This window comes from Prunus avium, chromosome 6 (assembly GCF_965620075.1).
Source record: "Prunus avium chromosome 6, drPruAviu1.hap1.1, whole genome shotgun sequence".
Lineage (NCBI taxonomy): Eukaryota > Viridiplantae > Streptophyta > Magnoliopsida > Rosales > Rosaceae > Prunus > Prunus avium.
The window spans coordinates 3,192,254-3,214,267 of record NC_142289.1 but is presented as its reverse complement, the minus strand read 5'-3'; the positions used below and the strand labels follow the sequence as shown (position 1 = coordinate 3,214,267).

General features: G+C 34.7%; 2 protein-coding genes across 2 annotated transcripts; one reads left to right on the top strand and one right to left on the bottom strand.

The window, feature by feature from the left end:
• Window positions 1-6,615: 6,615 nt before the first annotated feature.
• LOC110762859 (uncharacterized) lies at window positions 6,616-9,029 on the top strand. Its single transcript, XM_021965560.2, has 4 exons — window positions 6,616-7,239; window positions 7,661-7,759; window positions 8,073-8,222; window positions 8,442-9,029. Exons 1-4 carry the CDS (start codon window positions 7,206-7,208, stop codon window positions 8,762-8,764), a joined length of 606 nt encoding a protein of 201 aa, XP_021821252.1. The 5' UTR covers window positions 6,616-7,205; the 3' UTR covers window positions 8,765-9,029.
• Window positions 9,030-20,258: 11,229 nt separating this feature from the next.
• LOC110762917 (cyclic phosphodiesterase-like) lies at window positions 20,259-21,799 on the bottom strand. Its single transcript, XM_021965641.2, has 3 exons — window positions 21,282-21,799; window positions 21,081-21,129; window positions 20,259-20,653 (listed from the first exon to the last, which is right to left on the bottom strand). Exons 1-3 carry the CDS (start codon window positions 21,630-21,632, stop codon window positions 20,448-20,450), a joined length of 606 nt encoding a protein of 201 aa, XP_021821333.1. The 5' UTR covers window positions 21,633-21,799; the 3' UTR covers window positions 20,259-20,447.
• Window positions 21,800-22,014: the final 215 nt, after the last annotated feature.

Below are 22,014 nucleotides of genomic sequence, written 5' to 3'. Positions count from 1 at the left end.
ATCCCGGATCGGCTCTGCCGTAGCACGATATTGTTCGCTTTGGGCCCCCCCTCTCTGGCCCTCACGGTTTTGTTTCTGGGAGCTCACGAGCAACTTCCCAATGGGTCACCCATCCTGGGATTGCTCTAGCCCCAACTCGCTTAACTTCGGAGTTCCCACAACTCCGAAGCCAGTGAGCTCCCAAAAGGCCTCGTGCTATATGGATGCGGGTGTGTACATATAAGGCACACCACCCACTCCCCGTTGGTCGATGTGGGATCTCACAATAATTGTCACATCCCGGATCGGCTCTGCCGTAGCACGATATTGTTCGCTTTGGGCCCCCCCTCTCTGGCCCTCACGATTTTGTTTCTGGGAGCTCACGAGCAACTTCCCAATGGGTCACCCATCCTGGGATTGCTCTAGCCCCAACTCGCTTAACTTCGGAGTTCCCACAACTCCGAAGCCAGTGAGCTCCCAAAAGGCCTCGTGCTAGGAAGAGAAGTGCCCACACATTTAAAGCACTTCACCTTTCCCTCCCCGAGCGATGTGGGATTGCTCACCGTTCTTGTTTCCCCAAGACACGGGTCTTACAAGAGAAAACTAAAATGAAGCAGCCACTGTTTTCTTCACCCCCTACCATCATCTTCACTAACAGATCTCCCCCACCCCACCCTCTCCCTTCGTATCTAGCCAACCCAAATCTTGCACCTACCCCGTGCGCAATCACGACCAGGCCTTGCGCGCTATTCCTCGAGTCATGGGTTGGGGGAGACCCATAAGGAGAGATGTGGGAGCAAATATTTTCGTCTCCAATCAGAGCATGCCACGTGGAAAAGAAGATTATCCCTTAAATTAATTAATTAAACCATTTATTGGGATAATTGATTAATCAGGATAATATCTTAATTATATGGTATTATCTCATAATTAATAAAGATAATACCATTAATTGGGATATTATCATAATAAAGGAATATTATCTTATAATTAATGAGATAATATCAATAATTTGGTTATTATCTTATCAAAGGGATAATATCTTAATTATCAGGTATTATCTCATAATTAAACGAGATAATTCAGATATTATCCGACTCGATCTCTACGAAACCCTAGCCCCGAGGCTCCTATAAATAGATGACTTCATTCATCATTCAAGGTACTTCGAAACCTACATCTAAAACCCGAGAAAATACTCGAAGCTCTCTCTCCCTCTCCACTCTCCACTCTCCACTCTCCATATTTTCTCCACACGGCTCCGGCCACCACACACGGCTCCGGCCACCCGGTTTACACCATACAAACTCCGTACCCTTTGCTTAGCTATTGTTTTCCTACAAACACTCGAACTAACTTAGGCATCGGAGGGCCTTTGGCCAACACCCCCCGGGTGTGGTCTATTTACTCCAATCTTTTTTACAGGAATCGAGGAAGAGAGAGAAGGAAGATCGAAGGTTGAAGGATCTAGAAGCGAATATTCTCCCGCGAGATTATTTGCACAAACAAGAGAGATAAGGGTGTAAAAGGGTTGACTGCTCTTTCAGGGCAGTGAAGAGAGGAGGAGGCCTCCATTCCAACCTCCCCCACCCTAAGCCAACCGCCATATCAGATCTGTTGCGAACTCAACCCAACCTCAATAGTAGATCCAACTCTTGAAGTCCAAGGCCACGCCACCATCTTTATTGTCAAGCTTTTCGCCCCCGGCAACCAATAAACCCATCCCCTCAGCAAACCAAAGCATAAGATCAAATAAAGGAAGAAGAAGAATGAGATTGTAGTTTAAGTTTTTCAATTGTTCAATCTGTGTGTGCATATGATTTTTACTTGGAAAAAATAAATTAAATTTATACAATTGTTTGTGTTGTGTTATTGATTTGAGGTTTAAATTTATGGCTTGTGGTTGGATGCTTATGGATGATGTGGGGTGGTGATTGGTTGCAGAGGGAGGATGAAGGATGATGGGCATCTTTGGGGATAGAGAGAGGGAGAGATTGGGTATACGTAACAGATCAAGAAAGGAAGGGAATTAGGGATTTTTTTTTGTAATATATATATATATATATATATATATATATATATATATATATATTATTAATAGTTGAGTTTTGTTTTTAAAAGAAAATTCTTTCTTTTTGTTTTTTTTACACATGGTAATTACGTGGCATGCATTTAAAAAAAATTGGGGTCCTATTCGTGCCACGTCGGCATCTTTAATAGAGTTATTGACTGACTTGACAGTATGGGGTAAATTGAGATGCAAAACATCAATTAAAAGGGTAAAGTGAGTCATTTTAACTTTCAGGGGATAAAGTGAGATTTGATTATAATTTCAGGGGGCGCTACAGTAAATAAGTCTATAAAAAATTTAAAACTTAAATGGTTGTACCGGAAAAGAAAAAGTTCCATTTTCCAGACTTGCCATTTGCACGAGCCAATAGAAGAAAGCCATTATTTTCTAAAACTTTTTGAACGTAATTGAATTCAGTCTCGTTGTCGTTTTTTAATTTCCCCCCAAACTATTTTTCAAATAATTGCATACTTTGTCTTATTAACAAGAATTTCCAAGTGCTGCACATCTCTGATTCTAACCCCAATCTCCGCCGTGGATCAACAGACCCCACTTATTTTCATTTACCATTTTGCCATCGCCCTCCTCCATGTATAAAAACCCCGCTCCCTCTCCTTACAAATACAAACCCGGTCGAAACTAGAGAGAAAGCAAGCGACGGGTGACTCAAGTGAAGACTGCAGTCGAGAGAGCAAGAGAGAATGTCCTGGTGGCGGTCCGCGTCAGCATTCAGGTCGCCGATGGGGTGGGCCCCGCGGAGGCTGCTGAGGTGGTGGCCGGAGCTGAGCCTGTCGATCGTGGACGACGTCGTTTGGCCACTGGTGACGGCGTTCGAGTCAGTGGCCTTGGTCTCGATGCTCTTCTTCTTCTTCGTCTTCTGCGGATGCACTGTGTGAGCATCACGTCCGTACGCGCGCGCCTGATTTTCAATCATGAAGCAGTGAAGGGCAGGCGAATTTCGGAGGCGGAGACGCCAATGTTCAGCTGTAGGTAGGAGAAATGTTGAGCACGTGACTTGTCAGGGGGAAGTGTAAGTAGATAGGAATAGGAAGTGGCAGAAGCAGTGTTATTTATGTGAAATTTAAATTTAGGAATTTTGGTGGTGTAATTGTGATAGATGGTTTTAATTTCAAATTTTTTTTTTTTTTTGGTTACAAGGCAGGCCGAAGTCAGAAAAGAAAAAAGCTAACAAGGCACAGCCCTACTTTGGGCTCTTCCTAGATCATCATCCAGCAACAAGCTTGAGAGGGAGACAGGAGCAGACTCATAGATATGAAGGCCCAAGGGTAACTCGTACCCCAAGTTAGCAAGGTGATCAGCTGCTCTGTTTTGCTCCCTGTAGATATGAGAGACATTGCATCTCCAATCACGGTTAAGTAACAACTTGCAGTCTTCAATCAGACAAAAAAGAGGATATATGGTTTTAATTTCAAATTTTGATTTCTCTGTTTCTGGGAAAATTTATTTCATATTTTTATATCCGCATAATTTGATACAAGTTGGGCTTACAAGGATATATGGATTGGCCATCTGGCTGTAAGACAACCATGCGAAAACAATCATGTTTTTATTTTAGATACAATTTGAATCATTGATGTTTTCCTTTATAATTTAAGAACAATAAATGCATAAACTTAATTCACAAAAGTATGACGTTACATGAACATACTACTAGAAACACTTAATAAAAACTAAAGGATTCTCAACCAACTGAGGAGTATGTCCAATTATTAATGAAAAAGGAAAACAAATGAAATAAATGAAATAATTATCTCACCGACTAGTCTAAATAAAATATTAAACATTCTTGCAGTTAGTTAAAGGAGTGTTATATGTCTTGTAAATTTCCCACCAACTCCTTTGTTATCTTACCACACAAAATAGGAGCCTCACCAATTTCTTCAATTTGAACAGACGGTAGATATCCAATTTCAGGAGGCACAACACGTTGACTATTTTTTCTTTTCAACTTCTCATATAGCTCATCAATTGGGTTATCAAAATGTACGAGTCGTATAATGTATGTTGGTCCTTGATTTATGACAACATTCTTAATATATTCTCCTTCAAACTGTCTTTGGAATCCTTTATGCACTTTCACATTAATGTCATGTGCATACACATAATCAAGCCTGTCAAAGAGAAAGAACAATGATTTGGAAAGATAACTAGCAAATGCATCATAATGATCGAGAAGCGCTCTTATAACTGGTCGGTCATATAGCTTTTCAAAACCTCCTTGTTTTAATACCTCAAACACGCGCACATATCCACCGCTACATTCATAAAAAATGGTTGCATATAATAAAGCCTTTGTCACATGTTGTAACAATTCATTTGAATTCTCGACTTTCAAATTGCAACCATCTAAGTATTTCCCAGCATATAAACCGCCGCTTCCACTCACAAATCCTGTGCAACAATTGGATTTGAATTTTACCTCCAATCCAGAATGCTTAACTTTACATACATAAGGAACTTTATCTACACCGTTCCGTCCAACCTTCCATCCAGACATAATAGTAGACGCATTGAATTTCAGTTCTCTTTTTTTTCGCCATCTTTTAATAAACTTATAGGCTTTTTCTGCTGCTTCACAGACACCATTAACTATTTCCCCGCGATAACTAACATGTCGCTCCACATGTGCTAACATTTTTTGGCAATTGATGGTATTTCCCGCCCTAGTGGCAAATACATTGCAACTCTCCATATGTAAATATTTGTCTGAATTATCATTCTTTATAAATCATTTTCTCGTACTAGATGTAGTCCTTGAATCGACACCAACATATATTGTTCCACAACCATCGTTAGAAATATAAGCGATGTTTGTTGTGCCCCATCCCTTGTCCTGGTAAAAATTTGAAATTTATTAGGTTAAAAAAAAAAAAGGATGAAAATATGCCTAAGATGTAGTTCAACTCAGCCAAGTGTATATATACATATATACTATTTGCGATTTATTTTTTTCTTGTCAATAACTGAAGCTTTATTGAAAAGCCACGGCAAACCGATACAACAATTAGTACAACAACCAAAGGAGAATACAGATGAAGCAACATAAACATAAAACATAAACATAGGAAGAAGAAACATAAAACATATGAATAAAACAAATGATAGTGCAGATTTGGGGTTTTTGTGTTCATAAGATTTATCAATTCTCCTGCTATTGATTAGTATAAATTTGGATACTATTGAGAATCTTATTTTAAATTATTTTATAAAAAACACTCACGAATAAGAGAGCACAAAGTCGAATAAGCCCATGGTTCAAAGTTTAACCCCAATGGGTCCAAGTTGTGAAAGAAAAATTCAGCTTCAATGGCTTTACAGACAAAATTCGATTGATGAGGTCCAAGCTTTGCTTGACGACGGTACTAAGTTGATGGGCTGGGAAAGTGAAGGGATAGGAAATAATATATTTTATTAATTTTCTTATATGAGTTAGCAGAGTTATTAGTTGGTTATAACGGGGATAACATTGTTTTGCTATCTCCGGTCAATAATACAATAACACATGAAAAAGTTATCTTACGTGTCATTGCATTATTAGCCGGGGATAGCAAAAAGTGATATCCCCATTACATGAGAATTTCTCTCCAACTAGAGGGACATACGACAAAAACATAGGTACAGGACGGAGGGCACATAGAATTTGGGTTCAAGAGATATGGACGAGTAAGTACGTATAATAAATTTAGATAAAAAAAATACTTATAATAGAAAAAAGAATAGTGGTAATGTCACAAACCTTCAAGTCTTGGTTGGTTTTCTCCAAGCATGTCTTAGCCATAATGCAAAACAAAATTTCAACTCGGCTACGATCACCAATTTGTTGTTGAAAAATAAAAATAAGTTGTTTTGTAAGTTTGAAAAAGTTCAACAGCGTTATCCATTCTTATATAAGAGTTGAGTTGTTCTTTTAGGAAAGTTAAAGAATATTACTCTGTGAACTAAAACTTTCCATACTTGAACCTCAAGAAATCAATAAAAAAAGCTTACCCTTTTGTTAGTAAAAACTAGGCTCTAGTTGAGGAAAGGAAATTGCCCAAAGAAATCAGAAAATCAAAACTAGAAATTAATTCCATGTTTATTAAAGACGTCATCAATGCCTGCATTGGAGTCTATTAGTTTTTAGAGATAAATTATTATTCAATCAGGAAAAAATCTCCTGCAATATCTAATTTGGCCCCTTTTACTTGTGGCCCTAGATGGACTGCATACACAAGAAAAGAGAAAGAAAAACGAGTGCTCTTTTATGTCGGTTTTTTAATATCATACTTTTCAGTGGTTTTTGAGTAACAAAGTGATACAATTTCGGGAAAAAAAGTGGTACAATTTCGGAAGTGGGCTCAATGAAATATTAATTAGCGCAAACTTGAAAAGAAAAGCAAAAGGAAACGTAAAACCAGTGTCTAAAAAATCGACTTCGGCGATAATTTCGTTTTTTTTTTAAGCCGATAATCTGGGAACAAACCAAGCATTTTTCGTTCAAATATCGAAATTATCGCCGAAAATATCGCCGACATATCGATCCCGATATTATCGAGCAACGTCAACACAAAACGGTTATAATATCTCGATATTATCGAGATTATCGATAATATCGATACTCTCGCGATGGTTGAGAGAGCTCTCGGAGCAGAGAGTCAGAGTTGGCGTCGTTGGGGCTTTGGAGGAGAAAGCGAATCTGGCTCGCGATGGTCGGCGAAAACTTCAGCATCGCGTAGACGGAGAAGGATTTGGGAGGGGTGCTAGGGTTTGCTCAGATGGAAATTGCGAAGCAGAGGGTGCAGGGGAGCGAGATTTTGGAGAAAAACAGGGGTACGATCTGATCTGACAAGGATTAGGGATTTCGAGAATCGTCGACAGAAGCGAAAGGTTGAGAGACTTGGTTGGTGGCGTCCGCTCTGAATTTGGAGTGTGTATTATTGGCCGCGAGAGAGAGAGGGAAAGGGAGAGAGAAAGAAAGAGGGAAAGAGAGAGAGAGAGAGAGAGAGAGAGAGAGAGAGAGAGAGAAGAAAAAGCTGGAAGAGAGAGAGGGAAAGGGAGAGATAAGAAAAAGAAAGGTTCGGTGGGGTTGAAATTGGATTCCCAGTCGGAAGTGCTCGATAAGTACAGCGGAGAAAAGGACCTTTTCTTGCCAGCTATGGTCCCCCTCAACTGTGATACGCCAATAATCGGTATGCATGCTTTTCCTTTTTCTTTTAAATCAAGGGTGACCAAGATTATCTGCAATTTAATTACTTGGGCTTTAAATTTTATGCCACAACTTTTGTGTATCAAAAATTATCTCTTTACCTTATGTCCTAGTGCTCCTATATGTTCTTGATTTTTGTTTTTAGGGTTTGTGAGGAAGATTATATGAAATTTGCTTGGGCGTTGTTCTTTGGAAAAAAGAAAGTGTTGTTTTTATATTATTTTTGTTGGTGTAATTAGAGGGGTATATATTATGCCAAAATTTCGAATAAGTTTTTGAAGATGATTTTTCCAGCAAGTTATTTTGGTGTGTGCATGATGGATAGCCGATATTTACGAATATAGTTATTTGTTGATGGGATCATAGATGCCATTCCTACTAACAATGTAATTGCTTGCAAACAGATAGTAAGGCTGAAGAACCAGGGACTACAGAACCAACTGAAGAAGAACTTATTGCTTATTTTTATGAGGGCACTAACCTCCGCCATCCTAGTTCTATTGGTACGCTCTCTATTTTAGAGACAAGAAAGAAAAAAATATGTCTGCAAGTTCTCAATTTTATGACATAATATCTATGCATTTGTTGTTATTCTATGTCATGTTAAAAACAGCTCGTATGTTAAAAGATAATTTGTTCAGCCAAGTTATTCTGGTGTTTGCATGATGTAGAACTGATATTTAATAATATAGTTATTTGTTGATTGGATCATAAATGTCATTCCTTCTAACTTTTTTGACATTATCACTCTTTTTTTCTTTTCTTTTTTTTCCTTTTTTTCCTTTTGTATTTAACAATGTAATTGCATGGAAACAGGGAGCAAGGCTGAACAATCAGAGGATGAAGAATCAGAGGATGATGATGAAGAATCAATGGATTGGAAATCAGAGGATGAAGAATCAGAGGGTTGGAAATCAGAGGTTGAAGAATCAGAGGATGAAAAATCCATGGATGGAAAAAGTTATGGTAAGCAATTTATTTTAGGGGCAAGAAAAAAAAAAGTGCCTGCAGCTTCTCTATTTACATCGTATGACATAATATCTATGTATTTGTTGTTATTCAATGTAATGTGTTCACAATACTCATTTTTGGTTTTATAATCTTCATTCATTCATTGTCTTAAAAAAAATGATTATTTTTATTGCTTTCGTTGTATTTAACAATGGATCTACAAATTGCATACAGGTGAATGTAAGTATTGTTTAAAGGTGGATAAGCACCCTACGCAACTATGCTCTTATAGGTATCAAGTCCCAAAGAACGCAATTGTTGGCGATAGTTGTGTGGTTGCATGTCTTGTATGTGGCTGCCTCTTTAGAGACTCATGTTGTGCTGATTGTGGCCTAAGCATAGGATATGCAATTCTCAAGGATTGTACAATCTGTGGGAATCAAGAAGAACACTTGAATCATGAGTGCCCGGAACGCGAGGAGAAACGTAAGGATTGTAGTTTTACTTACGACCCTTATACTGGTTCTTTTTCTGTCAAGATTCGCCCTTCGAAATAGTAGAGAATGAAGAGTTAATTATACTCTAGAGTTAAAGCAAAAGAGCAAGGAGTGCTATTTTCCATAAATGCTATGCATCCTATCATTTTGATGTCTACATTGTGTATTGTTTTTATCGCAAATGAATTGCAATTTGCAGCACATGGTCTATTATATTGTTATGCTTGAAGATGTGAGAATCCATCTATTTATGAAATGTCTAAAGTAAAAGGTGGTTTTTATCTCAACATTTTGTTCTTCTCTTATGGGGTTAGTATATTGAATTTTAATTTAAAGACCATTGTTCTTCCCTAAATTCAAACCATATGCATCCTATCATTTTGATATCTCAACATTTTGTTCTTCCCTAAACCCTATGACCATTGTTATGTGCACCATCATATTGTTTGAATTTAAAGAACAAAGGTAAAATGCAAAAGTTTAAGAAATGTTTAAAGTTATGTGTTGGGAGGAAGTTGAGTGGATCTGCCCTTTCTCTTGGTGGTGCTGTTTTCTTCTCGAAGTCTAAGGCAAATGCCCATTTCTGGGTTCTAGTTTTGGCACTGAGCTCTATAATTTATGTTTGGCGTTGCCTTGTAGAGAGCTGGATTTGTAGTTAAGTTTGTCCTGGCCATGTGCTTATTGATGTGTATACGGTGAGTTGGCTGAAACCCTCCATTGTTTGAGGGCTTTGCTTATCTATTCAATCCTTTGTAATAGCCCCTGTTAATGAATGAATTTCACCACTTTATTCTTTTTTTTAAAAAGTACTATTCAAAGTTGAGGAAACGAAAATCCCAAACGAAATCAGAAAATAAAAACTAGAAATTAATTCCATGCTTATGAGGGATCCCTCAAAGATATTAATAGTTGTAATAGACAAGTCAAATGAAATCGTACACAGAGAGAAAAGTATTTGCCCTAAACCCTACACCTTAAGTTTCTGTTTTGGAAGTAGATAATGACCCCAAATCATGTTAAGAGGTGCGAAGATCATTAACTTTGGCATTCGATCAATGGTCAATATTTTTTCCATACCCAAAACAAAACACGTTTTCCTTTATTTTCAACCAAAAAAAAAAGGTCCTACGTTATGATGGAATGACCCACTACTACAAAAAACACTTTGCGCGACGAATGATTTTTGGTCGCGCAAAGGAAAATTTCGTCGCGCAAAGTTTGCGCTACGAAATTTTGGTCGCGCAAGTTTTGTCGCGCAAAACTCGTGGAGAAAGGGTTTGCGCGACGGTGAAAATTCTTCGTCGCACAAAGCCATTTTGCGCGACGAATGATAACAACTTGAGCGACGAATCATGACGACTTTGTGCGACGAAAATAACAACTTTGCGCGACGAATATTAATTACTTCGCGCGACGAATCCTGAAAACTTTGCGCGACGGACAATAACAACTTTGCGCGATGAATATTAATTACTTTACGCGCGAATATTATCTACTTTGCGCGACGAATAATATCTCCTTTGCGCAACGAAAGTTAATGTCACGCAAGTGTACTTTGCGCGACGAATGTTAACGTCGCTCAAAGGTTTGGGCGACGAAATATTCATTTTTTGAAAATTTTTCTTTTTTGAAAATTTTAAACTAAAATAAACTAATTTAATAGTTTGCGCGACGAAATATTTTGTCGCGCAAGGTTTTTGACATTTTTTTATTATTATTTCTCTTATATCAATTTCATTATATTAATTTTTTAAATTTTAATTTAATTGTATGATTTTATTTTTCTTAATTACTTTAATTTAAATTGACATATTCAAAATAAAATTACATAAGAAAAATAGTGATCAAATTATCCAATATACATAATATTCAAAATGTACACTTAAATTAACAAAGTACAATAATAAAATCTACAAGCCTCTTATATCAAATCCTCAACTTTAGCCATCAAAGCCTCAACAATTCCCTTCAAAAAAAAAAAAAAAAAACAAATATTGTCAAATAACAAAACAATAACATAAAATAATGACAAATAGTTGGCATAAACTCAAAACTAACTCCAAAAACACATATTAATGAAAAAAATTTAAAATTTACAGAGAAGTGAGTGTGAGAGAATTAGAGAAGATAGTGAGAGAGAGATGAGAGAGTGAGTGAGAGATGATGAAAAGAGAGATGAGAGAGTGAGTGAGAGAGAGAGAGAGATAGTGAAGAGAGAGATGAGAGATTAAGTGAGAGGAGTGAGTGTGAGAGAATTAGAGAAGATAGTGAGAGAGAGATGAGAGAGTGAGAGATGATGAAAAGAGAGATGAGAGAGTGAGTGAGTGAGAGAGAGATAGTGAAGAGAGAGATGAGAGATTAAGTGAGAGGAGTGAGTGTCAGAGAAATGGTAGGATTTGGGGAGTGGGAAAGAGAGAAATGGTAGGATTTAGAAGACATTGAGAAAATGGTGGAGGAGTTATTTTGCTTTTAAAGAACGTATCACTTTGCGCGACGAAACAATATATTGGTCGCGCAAAGTGTTTAAAAAAAAATTTAAAAAAAATTCCCATTTTCGGTGCCCGCCAAATTTTTTCAGTTTTGCGCAACGAATTTCTGGTCGCCCAAACTTTTGCGCGACCAAAATATTCCCGCGTCCCATTTTTGGTGCCCGCCGAATTTTTAGAGTATACTTTGCGCGACGAATATTTATATATTGGTCGCGCAAAGTCGAAATTTTTTTTTAAAAAAAATCCCATTTTTGGTGCCCGCCAAATTTTTAGAGTATATACTTTGCGCGACGAATAATTATAAATTGGTGGCGCAAAGTCGAAATTTTATTTTCAAAATTCCCATTTTTGGTAACCGCCAAAATTTTTAGAATATATACTTTGCGCGACGAAAAATTATATATTGGTCACGCAAAGTCGAAAATGTTTTTTTTTAAAAAAATTCCCATTTTTGGTAACCGCCAAAATTTTTAGAATATATACTTTGCGCGACGAAATATTATATATTGGTCGCGCAAAGTCGAAAATGTTTTTTTTTTAAAAATTCCCATTTTTGGTAACCGCCAAAATTTTTAGAATATATACTTTGCGCGACGAAATATTATATATTGGTCGCGCAAAGTCGAAATTTTTTTTTTAAAAAAAAATTCCCATTTTTGGCACACGCCAACATTTTTAGAATATATACTTTGCGCGACGAATAATTATATATTGGTCGCGCAAAGTCGATTTTTTTTTTTTTAAATTCCCATTTTTGGCACATGCCCAAATTTTGAGAGGATACTTTGCGCGACGAAATACTAAATTGGTCACGCAAAGTGTTAAAAAATATTTAAAGCTACTACTAAATACATATACTATTCAATTTCTTAAGTGTTATACGTACAAAATAAATAAATTTAAAGCTACTCAACGATCCAACCATCAAACTTGTTTGTTTATACTTCGAGATCATATACACCAAAATTCAGAAAAAATAAAAATAAACATTAAGAGATCAATATATTGGACAAAACATTTCGACGGTTATAAACGAAAAATCATGATTTAACGGTTATTTCAGCCCTGATTTTGATGATTTTTTACAGCTACACTCCTTGACCCTATATGAATATAATGACTCCATTCGATCGTCAATTTAAAATATTTACACTAGTAGATACCACAAAATCTTATGTTATATTTAATAAAAGTATAAATAAACTCTTATTTGTTAGTGAATATATTGTTTTCATGGCATACGCATTTTACAAAACTAGTTTCAACGATCCAACCGTCAAATTTGTTTGTTTACATTTCGAGATCATATACGCCATAAAGCGGAAAAAATAAACATTCAGAGATTAAGTAATAGGACAAAACTTTTCGACGGTTATAAACGAAAAATCACGATTTAACGGTTATTTCAACTCTGATTTTGATGATTTTTTACAGCTACACTCCTTGACCCTATATGAATACAATGATTGCATTCGATCGTCAATTTAAAATATTTACACTAGTAGATACCACAAAATCTTATGTTATATTTAATAAAAGTATAAATAAACTCTTATTTGTTAGTGAATATATTGTTTTCATGGCATATGCATTCTACGAAACTAGTTTCAACGATCAAACCGTCAAATTTGTTTGTTTACACTTCAAGATCATATACGCCAAAAATCGGAAAAAAATAAACATTCAGAGATTAAGTAATAGGACAAAACTTTTCGACGGTTATAAACGAAAAATCACGATTTAACGGTTATTTCAACTCTGATTTTGATGATTTTTTACAGCTACACTCCTTGACCCTATATGAATATAATGAACCACTTCGATCGTCAATTTAAAATATTTACACTAGTGGATACCACAAAATCTTATGTTATATTTAACAAAAGTATAAATAAACTCTTAATTGTTAGTGAATATATTGTTTTAATGGCATATGTATTCTATGAAACCAGTTTCAATGATCCAAACTTGTTTGTTTATACTTCGAGATCGTATACCCCAAAAATCGGAAAAAATAAACATTCAGAGATCACGTAATGGGACAAAACTTTTCGATGGTTATAAACAAAAATCACGATTAAACGGTTATTTTAACTCCGATTTTGATGATTTTTTATAGCTACACTCCTTGACCCTATATGAATACAATGACTCAATTTGATCTTCAATTGAAAATATTTACACTAGTGGATACTACAAAATGTTATATTGTATTTAATGAAAGTTTATAAACTCTTAATTGTTAGTGAATATATTGTTTTGATGGCATACGCATTATACGAAACTAGTTTCAACGATCCAACCGTCAAACTTGTTTGTTTATACTTCGAGATCATATACGCCAAAAATCGGAAAAAATAAACATTCAGAGATCAAGTAATAAGACAAAACTTTTCGATGGTTATAAACGAAAAATCACGATTTAACGGTTATTTCAATTTCGATTTTGATGATTTTTTACAGCTACATTCCTTGACCCTATATGAATACAATGAACCAATTTGATCGTCAATTTAAAATATATATTTTCTACAAAAACCCAATCCGAACTACAATAGTATATTTTTCTAACAAAATAATTTTTTTATTTTATTTATTTTTGTATAGACTTTGCGAGACGAAGATTATTATTTCGTCATGCAAAGTCTTCCAAATTTTTTTTAATTTTAATTTTAGTAAAGACTTTGCGAGACGAAGATTATTATATCGTCGCGCAAAGGCATCCAAAAATTTTTAAAAATATTTTTTTTTATTTATTTATTGTTGTAAATACTTTGCGAGACGAATCACTATTCGTCGCGCAAAACTGTGTGCACCTAATTCTAGTATTCGTCGCGCAAAGTTACTTTTCACGACGATGCTTTGTCGTCGCGCAAAGTAACTTTTTGCGATGATTTTTTTTTCGTTGCGCAAAATTGAGTTGCGTAAGACTTTGAGCGACGATGGTTAATATTTGTCGCGCAAAGTCACTTTGCGCGACGAATTTTGTTTCATCGCGCAAAGTGACTTTGCGCGACGAATTTTGTTTCGTCGCGCAAGGGTTTTTTTTTTAGTAGTGACCTAAAATATGATGTTTATCAATCAAAATGTGTTACCTTGTTAGATGGTTAATCTTGGTGACATGTAACAATAAATGTCGTATACAACCAAAAAGAGAAGAAAAAGAAGAAGAAAATGACAAGAAGTCACGAATCGGGGAGAAATTTTATATGGTGGCATATGTTTGCAACTTTCTCTATTTTATAACATACTATCTATGTATTTGTTGTTATTTTGTGTCAATTTGAAAATGACTCGTATGGTAAAAAGATGATTTCTCCAGCCAAGTTTATAACTGATATTGATAATGTAGTTATTTGTTGATGAGATCATAAATATCATTCCTTAATTTCTTTTACATCATCCCTTTTTTTTTTTTTTTTTTTTGTATATAACAATGTAATTGCATGCAAACAAGTAGCAATGTTGAAGAACTTTGGAGTTAAATTGGTATTCTTTGAATTTTTTTTTTATACAAGCGATAGTCTAAATTGGAGGTGGGTTTCTCACACACTTGGTGTTGTGGAGGTTTGAACTTGAGACCACTCGTTTACATGACAAGGCTAGACTCTATTGGCCTATTTATTTTAGAGACAAAAGGAAAAAGAAAAAAAAAAAAAGGCCCCCCTCCTCCCTCATAATCCTATTGGTAAGGTTTTTTTATTATATTTTACAATGAATTGGAAGTAATATAAATAGCTAAGGCATCATAATGATCGAGAAGCGCTCTCAGAACCAGTCGGTCATATAACGTTTCAAAACCTCCTTATTTTTTTTACCTCAAACACGCGCACATATATACCGTTATTTTCATAAAAAAGGGTTGCATATAATAAAATCCCTTATCACATGTTGTAACAATTCATTTGAATTCTCGACTTTCAAATTGCATATAATAAAATCCCTTATCCACATGTGCTAACATTTTCTTGCTATTGGAGACCTTTCCCATCCTAGTTGCAAATACATTGCAATTCTCCATGTATAAATATTTGTATGCATCATCTGTCGTTATAAATTCTTTGCTCGTACTACATGTAGTCCTTAAATCGACACCAACATATATTGTTCCATATTTGTTATTAGAGATATAAGCAATGTTTGTTGTGTCTCATCTTGCTTCCTGATAAAAATCTGAAATTTATTGAGTAAAAAAGAAAAAGAAAAAACGGAATGAGAATATGCCTCAGTCAATTATATATATATATATATAGATTCAACTCAACCAACTGTATATATACATATACTATTTGCGGTTTTATATTTTTTCTTTTCGATAACTGAAGCTTCATTGAAAAGCCAGAAAGACGACAAACAGATACATCAATTAGAACAACAACCAAAGGAGAGTACAGATGAATCAACATAAACATAAAACAAATTAATAAACTTATAGGAATAAGAAACATAAAACAGATGAATAAACTAAAGGAGAGTACAAATTTGGGGTTCATTGTCGACTAACATTCTACTATTAAAAAAGAAAGTAAACCATAAAAGAAAAAGAAATCAGCCATGCAAATAAAGTACACCCTTAAGAATCAAAACATTACATTGCAAATGCCTCAATATCTTTTCTTCTATCAAAATCAAAATCAAAATCACATTTAGCAAAAGTTCATTGCTAACTCTTGTGCAACTTTTCTATTGTGTAATCTATTCAAAAGCATCATCGCTTTCACTTGGGTAACCTTTCATTATAGTTCCTATGTAATAGAAACCACGAGTCCTCCCTTCGAAGTAGATTTGTGGTAATAGTGGCCAGTTAGAATACTTCTGTATCCCATCCATGACTTTATTGTACGTAAGAAGATCAAAACTTCCAAATTCGACCTCATAATCCTTCAAATGTTTAACAACTAATATGCTAAATTTACATTTGGGCTCCTCAGGGGTTCCTTTCATAAAAAGCATGACTCGGTTAGAGTCAATCAGCTTCTACAGCCGCCTTTTCAAGGCATCATCAAGGCCATTTTGCACTTGAATTTGCCACTCAGCAGATCTAGTTTCTTTTGCTAACTCTTGGACTGTCTCAAGGCTGGCATGAGCAGGAGCAGCATGTTCTCCAGCATTAACTGACCCAGCAACCCTAGCACCTTCAGATGTATCAACGACCTTTTCATCCTAACAAAAGAAAACACAAACAAAAAATGACCAAGAGAAGAACAAGATATAGAATAATCGTAGAACCCAAGCCAACAACGAAATTAGTTACAAAAGTTTATCAACGAAAATTCTTTTTCCAATCATCACTCAATTCAGACTTGCAGGCATTTCCAGTTGTCCGATCCAAGTAAGCGTTATATTGCACAGGACATCTTAGTTTCTAGTTCATCTTCTGAACTGTTGATTAATGATCATAAATCCTGTGACAAAAAAAACTCAACAGTCTCGGGCTTTTGAGCACATGATTCATGAACACCATCTAAAATTCTCTCGGATCTAGTAAATCACTTTTAGAAGTGGATAGTTGTTCGAATTGATAAAGGTTTAAATTATAACATAAGGCTTCTTTTAATATCTGATATTCACCATGTCATCGTGCTCATATCCGAGTCACTCAGTGCTCCTATTGAACTTCTACCACCCACACTCTCACATTTTGAGTTTGGCATCATGAGCTGAGGCTGTTAATGATTAAATCTCAATAAAATACAATCATACTGCCACTATTATCATATATTTATCAGTAACAGCAAACCCCAAAACTTAATTTCAAACTAAATATCCCATATTCACATAACCTGATTATTTAAATGCACAACTTTGTTGAAGGAAAACAATATATTCTAACATCCAATCCAACAACCTAAGTATGCTTACTCAAAACCAATCAGCATCAAATAACCAAGCAAACATGTATATATTATATATTCTTTTTTTTTTTTTCTCGTATGACATAATATCTATGTATTTGTTGTTATTCAATGTAATGTGCTCACAATACTAATTTTGGGTTTTATCATCTTCATTCATCCATTGTCTTTTTTTTAAAATGATTATTTTTATTGCTTTTATTGTATTTAACAATGGATCTACAAATTCCACATAGGTGAATTCTTGTTATGGAGGAAAATGGTGTGTGGATTTTGATGTTATTTCAAAGGCAAAAAGAAGATTGAAGAGAGAAAAAAGGGAAAGTCATGGAAAAGAAGAAGATGTTGTGAGAGAGAATGTTGATGCTTTTAGGAAGATGTGAAAACATAAATGAAGAGAGAGAAAATTGAATAGCAAAGTTAATTAAATTAAGTTTTAATTATTTTAAGATGAAAGAATTAGTTTGTTTAATCTAAGCCATTAATAGTGCTTAAATCTAATGGCTTAAAATTTGTGTCCAAACTTGTGTAAAAAATATGGTGCCATGGATCCGCCCCCTATATATATATATATATATTCATTTTTTTTGCCTCTTTAATTTTTTTGCCTCGTATGACATAATATCTATGTATTTGTTGTTATTCAATGTAATGTGCTCACAATACTGATTTTTGGGTTTTATCATCTTCATTCATTCATTGTTTTTTTTTAAATGATTATTTTTATTGCTTTCATTGTATAATTAATAATGGATCTACAAATTGCACATAGGTGAATGTGAGTATTGTTTAAAGATGGATAAGCACCCTACACAACTATGCGCTTATAGGTATCGAGTCCCAAAGAACGCAATTGTTGGCGAGAGTTATGTGGTTGCATGTCTTATATGTGGTTGCCTAGAGACTCATGTTGTGCTGGTTGTGGCCTAAGCATGCGACATGAAATTCTCAAGTATTGTAGAATCTGTGGGAAGCAAGGTGAACACTGGGATTCTGAGTGCCCAAAACACGAGGAGAAACATAAGGATTCTGGTTTTACTTACGACCCTTATACAGGTTCTTTTTCTGTCAAGATTTGCCATTTGAAACAGTAGAGAATGAAGAGTTAATTGTACTCTATAGTTAAAGCAAAAGAGAAAGGAGTGCTCTTTTATGTCATTTGTCATAAATTCCATGCATGATGCATCCTATCATTTTGATGTCTACATCGTGTATTGCTTTTATTGCAAATTTATGAATTGCAATTTGCAACACATGGTCTATTATATTCTTATGCTTGAATATGTGAGAATCCATCTATTTAGAAAATTTCTAAAGTAAAAGGTGGTTTTTATCTCAACATTTTGTTCTCTTAAGGGGTACTGTATTTTAATTTAAAGACTTGCTAAACAACTAGGCATGAATGACCATTGTTATGTGCACCATCATATGGTTTGAATTTAAATAACGAAGGTAAAATGCAAAAGTTTAAGAAAAGTTTTAAGTTAAACGTCGAAGAGGCTATCCATCTCATATTAAGAATAAGGAGTTAAATATCAAAAGAGTACATTCAAAGATATTAATAGTTGTAATAGACAAGTCAAATGAAATCGTACACATAGAAAAGTATTTGCCCTAAACCCTAAACCATAACTTTCTGTTTTGAAAATAGAGTACATTAATTCAAAAAGGGAAGATATCATAAGAGTAGTATAGTCAAAAGATTACGTTTTTCCTTTATTTTCAACCAAAATTAAAAAGGTCCTACATTATGATGGAATGACCCAAAATATGATGTTTACCAATCAAAATGTGTTACGTTGTTAGACAATTAATTTTGATGACGTGTAACATTAAATACCATATTTGAACACAATGAAAAAGAAATACAACCAGAAAAAGAAGAAAAAGAAGAAGGAAAAGAAGAAGAAATTGACAAGAAGTCACAAATCGGGGGGAAAATTTATATGGCAGCTGTTTGCAATTTCTCTATTTTATGACATAATAACTATGTATTTGTTGTTATTCTATGTCATGTTGAAAATAGCTCGTATATGGTAAAAAGATGATTTCTCTAGCCAAGTTTATAGCCAATATTTGATAATGTAGTTATTTGTTGATGGGGTCATAGATATCATTCCTTCTAACTTCTTTGACATCATCACCTTTTTTTATCTTTTTCCTTTTGTATGTAACAATGTAATTGCATGCAAACATGTAGTAAGGTTGATGAATTTAGAAGTTATATTGGTATTTTTTTGAATTTTTTTATACAAGCGATAGTCTAAATTAGAGGTGGGTTTACCATGGTGTTGTAGGGATTTGAACTTGAAACCACTAGTTTACATGACAAGGCTAGACTCTATTGGCCTATTGATTTTAGAGACAAAGAAAAAAAATAGATAGCCCCCCTCCTCCCTCATAACCCTGTTGGTATATGCTTTTGATTATAGACACAAAAAATGACAAAAAAAATGCGTCTGCAACTTCTCTTCTCTATTTACACATATTTCATCTGTAATGAGCCCATTCTTGTTCGGCCTTTGTGCTTTTGACCCATAATAAGAAAATAAGTTTATTTACACCCATAGGGAAACTTTTTCATATATTATTGTTATATTATTAATATAAAAACCTATCCCTTTGAAGGAAAAATCAAACAAATAAAAAAAGAAAGCCTATGACGCAAAAGATCGAACACAACGATTATAAAAACTAAATTCTATGAAGCAGCTCTTATAAAATTGATCTATATTATTTATGAGAAAGATTAAAAACTTTAAAAAAAAAATACAAGAGATGGTATGATGTACTCTAAATTAATTTAATTTATGGATTGGGTAAATTCGAACTTAGATGTAAGGGGATGGGCTCACTATATCCTAATTAACTGGACTAATTGACGTCAGCGAGATAAAGTAAATTAAGGATACACTAAACCAATTGGTTTTACTACTAAACCTTCAGGAAATATACAATTTTAATCAAATTATGCTCAAGCTTGATGCAACCTTATGCTCAAGCTTCATTGAACTAATTTAAATTTTTGGTTGATGCAACCATTTATTTTTTAGGTCTACATTCATAGATCATCTTTGTAAAAATTAGACAAATTGAAAACCAATTCGACATCCAATTGTGTCCTACAAAATCAATTAATAGTACGGTACTTCAAGAAAGTATTAAAATTTCAATAATTCAATTGAGTAGTCAAATGATATCGGATTCAAGTGATTTTTTGTAGAGATATCTTTGAATAAATATCTACAAAATAGACGGTTTGGATTAGTAAAATACAATACGGAGTAGGCCCTAAAGAGGGATCCCTCAACTGAAGCTCTCTCTCTCTCTCTCTCTCTCTCTCTCTATATATATATATAATTGCCCAAATCAGATTATAGATATTGAATGGAAAGAACATTATCTCGGTCGTAGGATTTTTTCTGTAATCTTTTCCCAAGATTTGAGAGTTTTATCTTGGTAGTTGGTTTTATACAATGCAACGCTAGCTATTGGGAAGCTCAAATCAGTAATGCTCTCATCCAGAATACTAACTTTCTCTTGAGCTCTTTTCCTCTCTTCTTCTGTCAGATTTCCATAAAGGAGGGCCAAATGTGGCAAATCAGCTGCAAAGGGAGACATGAAAATAATTATTATGGTTTCAGTAATGTAAAAAGAAGAATACTAGTTTTAATGGGGTTCCATCTCCAAACCATGCTTCAATTTCTTTTATGCTTCAGTAAAAACTAGTAAGAAGAAAAGTAATATTTGGTGTCAATTCAAAGAGACCAAGATCCTCATTGCTTGTTAAATTTATCTAAAATTTTGAACTGGTAATAAACAAACGACAAATTAAAACCAAAACTGTTCCAAAATAGAACAAGAATGAAATAACACCAAAACCTCAGCTCCCAACGGTTTATTCTTTTTAGCAACATTCCAAGTAGAAAGTATGTTTGAAGATTATATTTACTTAATAATTTGTCTCCCTCTATCTCCATCCTTCTCATTTTTCCCATGTTTGATCATTTCTACAATGAGGAAAAAACTTACGATTCGAGATGTCGAAATGTCCGCAGGTGTTAGATAATATATCATACATCTGAGAAAATATGCAATAAATATGTTAGTACTATTCTGAATAATACAATGAGGGGAGTATTTTTATTTTCTACTCTAAAAATAAAATATCAACAAAACAAACTAAATAAAATAAAATGAAGGAAAGAACAAGAAGTGGACAATGGATAGGACCTTCTTGTAATAGGGTCGCTGAAAGAGGATGCAAACACACTGGTAATAGGACCTCCCGGTTATCACAGCTTCAACTTTAGGAACGTACCCTTGGATAGGATCCTCTAAGGCTTCAAACTTCTTGAGCATGTTGTCGGGTGACAGACGGATGGACCCCGCAAGGGCAATGTGGGGCTCAATCTCGGGTCCACCAAACTCGGCCCGAAGGCCCTCCATCAGCTTCTTGATCCTGCAAGACACATCATCCGTTGGGATGGCCCACACCGAATACGTTTGTCTTTCGTCCTTACTCTGCACCACCTCCACTTCCACCTCCAACTCCGCGAGCGTATCTTGGACGCTATTTTCCATGGCGAATTATTAAAACACCGTTCAATTTGAAAATTAAATAGTTACCTTAGTCTCTCGAGAAAGAGCACATATCAAGAGATTGAGAAGAGGGAGGTATGGATGTGGAAATGTATTTCCCTTTTATTGGGAAGGGTTGCTGAGGAGATGTTGACAAAGTAAATTTGGGACTGAGATTGTGATGACGAGATTAGTGGATTATGGTTGGTTACTATAATTTCTCTGTTTTGTTTGTGGTGTGTGGCTTTGTTTTTGTTTTTGTTTTCTCTGGTAAGTAAGTAAATTAATGCATTAACTTCTGTAAATAGAGTTGCTAATACCAAACTATAGTAAAGAGTAAAAAATCGGACAAACTCTTCAAAAAGCTTGTTATTTTCCCATTTGT